The 10,894-nt window shown below is 41.8% G+C and overlaps 1 protein-coding gene across 1 annotated transcript; it reads left to right on the top strand.

Moving 5' to 3' along the window:
- The first annotated feature begins 1,916 nt into the window (after window positions 1-1,916).
- LOC140943451 (uncharacterized) lies at window positions 1,917-7,539 on the top strand. The gene is made up of 3 exons (XM_073392540.1): window positions 1,917-2,782; window positions 3,094-5,301; window positions 5,428-7,539. The coding sequence occupies exons 1-3, from the start codon at window positions 1,948-1,950 to the stop codon at window positions 6,780-6,782; spliced, it is 4,398 nt and encodes a 1,465-aa protein (XP_073248641.1). The 5' UTR covers window positions 1,917-1,947; the 3' UTR covers window positions 6,783-7,539.
- Window positions 7,540-10,894: the final 3,355 nt, after the last annotated feature.

Below are 10,894 nucleotides of genomic sequence, written 5' to 3'. Positions count from 1 at the left end.
GATCCTTGGGCAATCCCTCTGGAAATATAATTCCAGCTCGAATATTCTCCAGCTACTTTCACTCGTTGTTGGCGATCAGAGAAATAATCCTCAATGATATTAGCAGTTCTCTCGTCAGCACCATATTCTTTGAACTTCTTCACAATGAGATCGTGTGGTAGAGAGTCGAAGGCCTTCGACAAGACCATAGACACAAGACCAATTATTTTCCGATCGTCCAGCTCCTTTCGCCATTCCTCCGTAAGACTGAGCAGGGCCGTATCACAACCGTGATGCTTTCTATAAGCGAACACGAACTTGTGGAGAATATTTCTGAACCGGGGACCGACTCTTGAATGAACGAGGGTTTCAAAGACTTTTGACAAAGATGGAAGAATGGTGAGAGGTCTGTAATTATCCTTGGACAGGCTGCAGTCTTTCTTATACACTGGAGTTATTTCGCCCTTTTTCCACTGTTTAGGGATTTTTCCAACGTCCAGAATGTAATTAAAGAGAGTGCAGTACGGCTCACACAACACTTCAGCAGAATCTTTCACTGCCCTCGCGGGAATAAGATCATGGCCAATGGCTTTATTTGTTTTCATGTTACACATGATTTCCTTCACTTCTATGGGGTTAGTATAATTTATCTGGCCGCTGGCGGAGTCGTGTGGAAAATGTGTGAAATCCTTCATGCGTTCAGTGGTTTTATCAGTGCCAACAATGTTTGAAAAGAAATCGTTCAAAGTTTCTGCAACTTCACGTGGCTCCCGCATTATCTGATCGTTCTCCTTAAGAACAATACGGCTATTGTTCTTTTTCTTACGTGAATTAATATACGGTCTAATTGTGTTCCAGAATTTTCTTTGATCTGCGTATTTCTCCTTACAAAGTGTTTTGAAGTGGCCCTGTACAGCTTTTCTTCTCATACTGACAACTTTGTTTCTTAAGACACGATATTTTTCCCACTAGATTCCTGGATCTGTTTTTTTGGCCAAATATCAGTTAACTTCCAACTCCATTGGCACCCTCTTTACGTTCCTGGAGTCGGATTTTAAGTAGCAGGTCTAGAACGCGCAAAATTCCGGCGGATTTTATCGATTTCAAAGTTTTTTGTTTATTGTTGTCATAGTGATATCGATTTTACTAACAACTGCATTTTGACAAACTTCAATTCAAAGCCAATCACTGGTGAAAATTTTGAAGCGATCGCGTTTGCCTTTAATTGTCTTAATTTCTCTTCTCACGTCTGGTTTTTAACAGAATTGAAGCAGAAAGTTGTTCTCCATACGATTCATTTTAGAGCCCTCTGACGATTTAGAAGCCGCTCATCTCTGTGTTGTGCTTCCAACGTGCAGTTTAACAGAATATTTAAGAGAAGGTAAAGTTGTCAGTTTTTGAAATGGAACCCCCCTATGCATTTCAAGATTCTTGTGTAGGAACTAGGGAGCTCTCACACACCCCTGGCACTCAAAGTAAGGTTAAAAGTGCTGCATTTAAGTGCCAGACATAAACGGCTAAGTCTGTCAGCCAAGAAAAAAAATGATAAATCAACGAATCAAGGAAAACGCAATGACGACGACAGATACAATTTCAGATTTAGGATTAATTATGACTCCTTGATTCAAAGCAAGGGGGAATTCACATAATCATAATTTTATGAACCTTTAAATTAAATATTACAGACACTCCTTATAGTTAGCGTATCAAACTTCGTCAATCATCATTATTGAGCATTTTGGAAGATAAAAGAGCTCTTGTGTCTTGCATTCTTTTGTGTTCTGAACTGCGACGTTCGATCACCCTTACTCCGCATGATTACTCACTTAATTATGGTCTAGTAGGGTTAAAGGCAACACAAAAGGGCAGTCTTAAACCAATATTTTGGAGTTCCAGCAAACTTGGAAACCTTGAAACTTTATTCATTTCTCAGGACAACTCATACCTTGCCTGGCTAATCACCACCCAATGGCATTGCAGCCGTTTAGCGACGAACAGTTAAATTTCTTCAAGTTTGCGTCCTTGGTGTTAAATGAATTCCCCAAAGCCTTACGGCAGACCTTCAAAACCATGTGGGACAACACCTATGGACATCGCCCTGGTTTCCAGTTCTGGGATGATTCCTCTGCTGTTAGAAAAATGTTCGACTCTGAAGAAGCAAAAAGCGGCAAGAAGACTAAAGTTCCTGTTCTTCAGTCTTACAACGAATGGGATTGTACCAACCTGTTCCAGGCTACTATATTTGCGCGGTCTTTTGCCTCAGTGATTGCCTCATCAGCCAGTACAGGCTCTTACACGACACTCAGTGATTTGTACGTGAAGCGCTGTGTAGTACCTTATGGTAGTTTTCACGCATGTGTGGTCAGCCCTGGTGGAAACAATGAGGAGACCTTTGCACTTGCAATTGATCAGCTTCGTCGCCTTAGAAATTCGCTCTGTCACTCCACCAGTGATGAGATGGACAAAGCGACGTTTGACCAGCGCGCGAATTACGCCAAAGTTGCGTTTCAAGCCCTCGGTGTTCCAACAGCTCCAATCGACGCACTTAGTAGTTGGACGGAGTCGGACTTCCCCACAAATAAGGTTTGTCAATTGGAAAAGAGAATAAAAGAAGAGACTCGGGAATACATCAAGTTCCTTGAGGAAATGAGTTCAGATGTCATAGAGATGAAGACGCTGTTGAATGCTATTAAGCAAACTGCTGACAATACCGCTAACAAAGAAGACATCGCTAAGTTAGAGCAGAAGATCGCTAAGTTGCAAGTAACCCAACTTGAAAGTGAATCTAAATTGAAGTCTACAGGTAGGTTAACTTTTTAATGGACGACCAGGGCACTGATATTGTTTTCAGGGTTAATAAAGCGATCAAAGTACAATAGCGTGTTAGGAAAAAAATTGAGTCCAATGATACCACTCTTATCGCAAGTGGCGCAAGATCAAAGTGAAGAAGACAGGTATATGTTAACTTCTTTCTATGTCACTCGATCGGTAGGCATAAACAAAAGGAAGAGTTGTGAGTTACAGAAACGAATAGCGGTTTGGTAAAGGACTACGAATTTTATTTTGCTTTTAGGTCACTTTTAAAAATACGAAAACAGATTTTTACTTTTACAGGTTTGAGACCATCGCTATCCATACCTTCTCTTCCTGCAATGGTTCCTTATTTTACTGGACGTCAAAGCGAATGCGAGGAGATTACGGGCTATGTGACTTCTGAATCTACTCGGCTCGTGTCGATCTGGGGTTCACCTGGATTCGGAAAAACATCGGTTGCGATTGCGGTGGGACACGATCTCCAGTCTAAAGGACTACCGGTCTGTTGGGTTTCATTACGTGAACTGAAGTCCAAAACAGATCTGACTTCAAAGCTTCTAAGCTTTGTTAAACCATCTGTCAGAGATGACCATCCATCCTTTTCGCATCCATCCCTTGATGATCAGCTTTGCCTTCTTTTAAGCGAAATTTCCCATCGATCTATTTTCATTCTTGATAATGCTGATAATTTATTAGAAGATGGTGTGCCAGGCGTGAAGAAAGAGGTCATAGGACTTTTGAAAGAAATGCTCAGGCGAAGTAAGGCAACCATATTTGCTCTAACCACGAGAGAGTCCCTACGTTTTCTGAATGTGGATTTGCAAGCTCACGAGAGTGTAAGAATCAGACCGTTGGATGAAGACTCTGCAAAGACTTTAGTAAAAGCCCTTCTTCCAACCGCAACTCCTTCAGATTGTATCCGAATCCTGCAAATCTGTGGATTTGTACCCTTTGCAATAAAGTTATTGTGTTCCTCAATTTCTGAAGGTGAGGCTGAACCAAGCCAGTACCTCGATGAATTCATGCAGTTTGCCTCCACAGCAAGTATCGCCGAGATGTTAGACAGGCCAGATTACCCAGACGAGTACAGATTACAGTCTCTTTTTGAGTTATCTTTCAAGAGGCTAACTGCACAAGAGGAAAAAGCACTAGTTTCATTGAGTATTCTTCCAGAGAATTTTGGTACGGAGGTCGCTGCTGCTGTTTTAGACGAAAGCAATTTTCAGGCCAAGAAGTTATTGCTGAGCCTTCGGAGAAAGTCCCTTATCGATTCAGGTGAGACACAGGAGTCATTTACGATGCACAAGCTGCTACAATCATTTGCAAGAGAAAAAGGAGAAAACGAAATGAAGGACACGATCCTTAAATCAAAGGACCAATTGAACGCGTTTTACGTGTCACTTTTTCAGAAGCTAAATGAGCAGTTTCTCACTGGTCATTCAATGACGGCGTTTCTTCAATTCTATGAAGATGAGCGAAGTATTATTCAAAGCCTTTTATATACGCTTGCGGATGCGAAGACAGCTGGCACTGTTTTTGATGTGTTAGTTAGGGGAGAGTTGTTTCTTGATACTCTTTTTTTAAAAGAAGGATCAACCTTTTACCTGATATACGATTCGGCAATAGAGGCTGCGAAGAGGTTTGAGAGAACCGAATCTTACAGTCGATTACTTGTTTCAAAGGCGTTTGGAGAAGCATATTGGGGTGCAAAGGGAAGTACGGTGCAGTTGCTTTGTAGAGCAAAGGAAGCTGAAGCTTCACAGCCTCCAATTTCCATGTCAGAACTACAGGGAAAACGTCTGTGTTATTTAGGTCTCACTCACCTTGTTAACGGCAATACTGAAGATGGAATTCGGAATTTGAAAGACGCTCTTCAGATGTTGAGTGGAAGTCCAGATCAGAAAAATCTTACTCTTATTACTCTTCAAATTCTTGCAATGTTTTGCCGATTTCAAAACACTTCGACGGAATTAAATGAATTACTTTGCAATGCATCGGGAGATAAAGACCAACTGCTGGTGTTATCTTTAAAACAAGGGGAGGGAAGGTGGAAACTTAGCAATCTGGCAGAAAATCAAAGAGGCGTTATCGGCGTTTCTGATCACCCCTTAAAACTGGCAATGATAAATATTGTAAGCCAGACAACGCAAAATTTCATTGATGGTGACACTAAACAATGTCTTACAAATATTTTACATGAAATGCTGAACGAGATCGAAAGAGAGGAGCATATCTCCACAGGTGTCTGTAAATTTCATTGGCTTCTTCTGTCTGTTTTAGCTCAAATGGAAGACACCACATTACAGTGTCAAATGAGAATTAGTTTCCATCAAAAAGCGCTAGATCGGTGTTGTGAAAACAATCCCTTCTACCGGTTACACAACGAGGCACTTGCAGCGTGCTACGAAGTCCTTGGAAACACTCAGCATTCATCTGGAAACTTCAACGCAGCACTAGATTCTAAACAGCATGCACTTGACATCCGCCTTAAACTGTTTGGAGAAGAACATGCAAGCACTGCCAATAGTTATCATAACCTTGGAACCACTCAACATTCACTTGGAAACTTCAACGCGGCACTAGATTCTAAACAGCATGCACTTGACATCTGCCTTAAACTGTTTGGAGAAGAACACGCAAGCACTGCCAATAGTTATCATAACCTTGGAGCTACTCAACATTCACTTGGAAACTTCAACGCAGCACTAGATTCTGAACAGCATGCACTTGACATCCGCCTTAAACTGTTTGGAGAAGAACACGCAAACACTGCTAATAGTTATCATAGCCTTGGCATCACTCAACATTCACTTGGAGACTTCAACACAGCATTAGATTCTCATCAGCATGCACTTGACATCCGCCTTAAACTGTTTGGAGAAGAACAAGCAGGCACTGCTAATAGTTATCATAACCTTGGCGTCACTCAACATTCACTTGGAAACTTCAACGCAGCACTAGATTCTAAACAGCATGCACTTGACATCCACCTTAAACTGTTTGGAGAAGAACACGCAAGCACTGCTGATAGTTATCATGTCCTTGGAAACACTCAGCATTCATCTGGAAACTTCAACGCAGCACTAGATTCTAGACAGCATGCACTTGACATCCGTCTTAAACTGTTTGGAGAAGAACACGCAGTCACTGCTAATAGTTATCATAACCTTGGAACCACTCAACATTCACTTGGAAACTTCAACGCAGCACTAGATTCTGAACAGCATGCACTTGACATCCACCTTAAAATGTTCGGAGAAGAACACGCAGACACTGCTAATAGTTATCATAACCTTGGAGCTACTCAACATTCACTTGGAAACTTCAACGTAGCACTAGATTCTGAACAGCATGCACTTGACATCCGCCTTAAACTGTTTGGAGAAGAACACGCAGTCACTGCTGATAGTTATCATAGCCTTGGCATCACTCAACATTCACTTGGAAACTTCAACGCAGCACTAGATTCTAGACAGCATGCACTTGACATCCGTCTTAAACTGTTTGGAGAAGAACACGCAGTCACTGCTAATAGTTATCATAACCTTGGAACCACTCAACATTCACTTGGAAACTTCAACGCAGCACTAGATTCTGAACAGCATGCACTTGACATCCACCTTAAACTGTTTGGAGAAGAACACGCAGACACTGCTAATAGTTATCATAGCCTTGGCATCACTCAACATTCACTTAGAGAGTTCAACGCAGCACTAGATTCTAAACAGCATGCACTTGACATCCGCCTTAGACTGTTTGGAGAAGAACACGCAGACACTGCTAAAAGTTATCATAGCCTCGGCATCACTCAACATTCACTTAGAGACTTCAACGCAGCACTAGATTCTAAACAGCATGCACTTGACATCCGCCTTAAACTGTTTGGAAGAGATCACGTATGTACTGCTGATAGTTTTCTGAGCCTTATCACCACGCAGTTTTCACTCACCAACGCCGCTCTAGATTCTTTTTTTACGGCACACAGGTAAATCCACCTTTTATATGTTTGGAGAGAACAAGAGAGCAGTGCTTGTAGTTGTGAGTCCGTTGCCATAACTTAACTCTTTTTTTGATGATTGGAAGAAAGCAATAGAGTCAGCATAACATGCACCTCACATCGAGATTAAACTAGGAAAAGGGAACACATCTTCTGACTAAAGTGGAAGCTATGGATTTGTTTATTTTTTATTACACGGAAGATCTAAAGATAAACAACAGACTTTGTTGATGAGCCGCTGACGCTCGCCTACAAATGTAGTCTTGCAGGGTCCGGAAGGGGGTTCCTATTCGCGCATTCTCGCTCCATTTTCAAGACAATCCTGCATCTTGAAGTTATGTCCCTTCAATCCCGAACACCGTTTTTTCTTCCCCAATACCGCATCCTGTGCCAAGACTTTAGCGAATCCCGGTTGCCGAGTAACGGTCAAATCCCGTATCCCGTCAAGATATTTTGCGTTTTCCCGAATCTCACACTGTATTTCGGATCCCGAGAGAGTACCCTTTCTGACCCTGGTGTTAGTGTCTTTGTGACAACGTGACAACACTCTTCTGAAATCAGCAGTCAGCATTAGGTTTGATACACGAAAAACATGTGCTTTTAGAGCGATTATGACTTTCTACGAAAGATATCCTGGACTGTTCCTTCCTGTATTTGAGCTGTTATTAAGAAAGATAGGGCAGAATTGACATTTAAACGGCAAAGGAATATGCAGACGAATATGCCGCAAAACGTAGGATCTATAGAAGACCTGATTAGCAAACTGATATACACTGAGAAGTCACACTGAATTCTGCAAAGCTGATCGTATTACGTGAAAATTTACTCTGCAAGACATTAACTAGTCTGCTACACAGCCGTTTTTAGTGTCGTCACGCAACGCTCCTTTGTGGGGGGGGAGCGTTGCGTGGCGACACTAAAAACGGCTGTGTAGCAAACTAGACATTAACATGACACCGAAAGAACCCAAAACATGGCGGGGTCGTAGCCGTAGACAGCTGTTTCGCCATAACCCATGGCATTAAAAAATCAGGAAATTCGTAGGTGTTTACTGAAATGTTTAATATATAATTTCATGTTTGAACCGCCGATTACAGAATAAGATCGCAGTTAAAGATGCAACGAACGCAACTGCGAAAAGAAAGGCTGAAAAAAAAAATCAGGTTTTCTATTCGTAACTGCTTTTAAAGTTGTCTAAGTTGCATCTTTGACCGCGATAATACTCTGTGTATTTATTAAATATCTATCGCTTGAACTTTTACCTCTTAACTAGGTAATGCATTTTTAATTTGTCCTCTGAATTTTCTCGTCAAGTCCGTAGTCAATTTATGGAGAAGTTCAGCCAATAATTTTCGATTAGGAAGCTTGACGTCCTCTGTAGCTTGCATAACAGGCGCTTTATGAGAGAGCAGAGTCTAACTCGGCATTTTACGCCAAGCGCGAGAAAAGTGCGAATCGCGAGATGAGGGGAGGAGAAAAAAATTTTTTTCTTCTCCCTCGTCTCCCGCTTCGGGCAAAATGCCGCGTTCGCCTCGCTTGGCTCATAAAGCGTTTGTTATGGAGGTCAAGTCCTCTCTCATCGACTAGTTGACATAGTTTTCAATTGTAATTTTAGTGATTTTGTGTCGCAACAATTTTCCGTTTAAAGGTTAAAAAAAAAAAGGTTAAAGGTTAAAGGATTGTTTATAGTGGAAAGAGCACTTAGCTTGTCCAGCTAATTTACAGGCACTCCACTCAAATATTAGAAACAAATAATTCAAATACAACATAACAGGAATAAAAAAACCCAACTGACAGGAGACAACCAGTTGGCTATTTACAAGCGTGGCCGGGAATTTGAACTCGGGACGACCGAGCACAAATCCAGCAAGTGGCCAGAGCGGGACTCGAACCCGGGACCGCCGGATTGCGAGTCCGACGCGCTAACCACTCGGCCACGCTGTCTCCTGTTTAAGCAAATGCTTGGTAATTTTTATAATGCCCTCCTTGTTTTGTATGGACTGGACAAGCCAAGCTTTACGGCGAAATTAAAGAAAGAAAATCGCTTTGAAGAGTTTTCTAAGCCATTCGAAAGTCAAATGCAATTGAGTCTGTTCTGACCAATTGCAGAGGACCTACGTAAGCATTGAATTTCTCAAAGCAGGTGGGTTTTCTAGTCAATATAAAATTGCAGGAGGCGCCAAGTCTAGTCGTCAATCGGAAAGAATTATTTGCTGGTAAGTAGTAAAAATCGTAACGAATAAAAGCGTTCAAAGAAGATAAAAGCCTTATCCTTCTGTTGAAGAACTTACTAGTTCCCCCTAAAAAGTCGTTAAACACAGGTTAGCCAATCAGAACACAGGATGTACTGATCTTTCCCGCTCGCAGAGAAAGTCTTGCAATAAATAGGCCTGATAACAATACTAGATACCAAAAGGAACTATCCTTGTTATACAGGGATTAGCGGCGGCGTGTAACTAGCGGTCGTTACCGTCTTTTTAGAGTCAAAAACTGTTCCCTTTTTTCAAAAAGCTCAAACATACATATCATCAAGGGGTATTGTCTCCTCTTAAAGAATAACCATTAAAAAGCCTTAGGACATTTTTAGCCCAAAGGGAATGTCAGCAACCTCGTTCCCAAGGCTTTTTCCCATACAAAATGGAAAGAACGGGAAGGGAAAAGCCCCGGGAACCAGGTTGGGAGTGTCATGTGACCTTCAGCACACGTGAGGATTGTACCAATCGCGGCTTTCGACGACGCTTCCCGCCTTCTTGACTGAGAAGACGATGCGTAATCGGAGTGATCTGAAATAGTCGGCTTTGTTAAACGTAGGTTTGAAGTACTGTTCCAGAGGAAAACGTCGAAAAACCTTACATTATAAAACGAGTAAATTCATGTAAATGTAAGTCGAGCGGAGGGGGGGGAGTATAATTTTTAAGTGACCAGGAGGGGGGTTAGAGTTAATTTGCCTTTATTGGGAGGGGACATTATATTACTTTATGTAAGGCCCATTTTTCACCCCCAACATCATCCTCATAGTTATTCACAGTCTCTACCTGTAGGTTTTCTTTGTTTCACTGTTAGGTACTAGTTTATTGTTTGTCTTTCTTCTTGTTTCTAAAGTTCCCCATTTTAGTTCCTTACGCTTGTCTGAAAAATTGCCGGGCTGTTCAGTTGTAAGACTTAGGTCAAAACGTGCTGGACTCTTGAAATTCAAGCCTGTCAAGCTAATTTATTTGAATTCGAGCTTGAATTTTTCTTCAAGTTGAAATTGAGAAAGGATAACTAACCTTCCCGTCTTCGTGCGCATTTTAAAGCGAGAATTTTATTGTTTGACATCACCGTTAATCTATAGAAATGGCAAACAGTTGGACTGAGTTCTGATACAACGTATGTGCCGAGGCAATTAAGCCTTATTATTTAACGGAGGTCTCGCTGAAGTGTTGGTTGTAGGTGCGTGAGAAGTATGTAGAAAACACGGAGCGGGAGAAGCGAGTGAGCACCAGAAGTGCGAGCCGCTCGATTCAACACCTTCCCCTTCTCTTCCCATCGTTTGCTTCCACGAGAGCTGAAGGTATAAGACAGCTTGAACCAAAAACAGCGCTCTGGGCAGGTTAAAAGACAATTTCTACATTAGCGCGCCCGTAACTCAAATTCTTGGTTTATGTAGTCCGGGGGCATAGGGAGTTTCCTTGCTTCTGGTCTTCGTCTTGACTTCCGGGTTCTCCACGCAAAAACAACGACAATCACCACAACAGCTGTTAAACACACAGCTAACGCTACAGCGGCCGCAGGAGGGAAGTCATCTGTGGCGGAGTCCTGGTCATCGTCACTGATCAGTTCACTCATAACTGTGTTACTGTTTGTTTTGGTGAATAAGTAGGAATTTTCCTGAAAACATAAAGTTACAAAGTAATAGTCAGCCCTATACCATGGACAGAGCTAAGTCCGCATTACAGAGATGTCCGTACTTTTTACTTAACATAAACAGTAAAAGTGCCGGCTTTTATAAAAAGGCGTTTACCTGCTCTAGTGGAGCGGTAAACGGCTACATTTGGACAAATCATCAGAATGACACAGTTACGCTGACGTTTAACTGATTAACTACATTGAGACAAGACCATT

Source organism: Porites lutea, chromosome 7 (assembly GCF_958299795.1).
Source record: "Porites lutea chromosome 7, jaPorLute2.1, whole genome shotgun sequence".
NCBI classification, from domain to species: domain Eukaryota; kingdom Metazoa; phylum Cnidaria; class Anthozoa; order Scleractinia; family Poritidae; genus Porites; species Porites lutea.
This window is presented reverse-complemented; position numbering and strand designations above follow the sequence as displayed.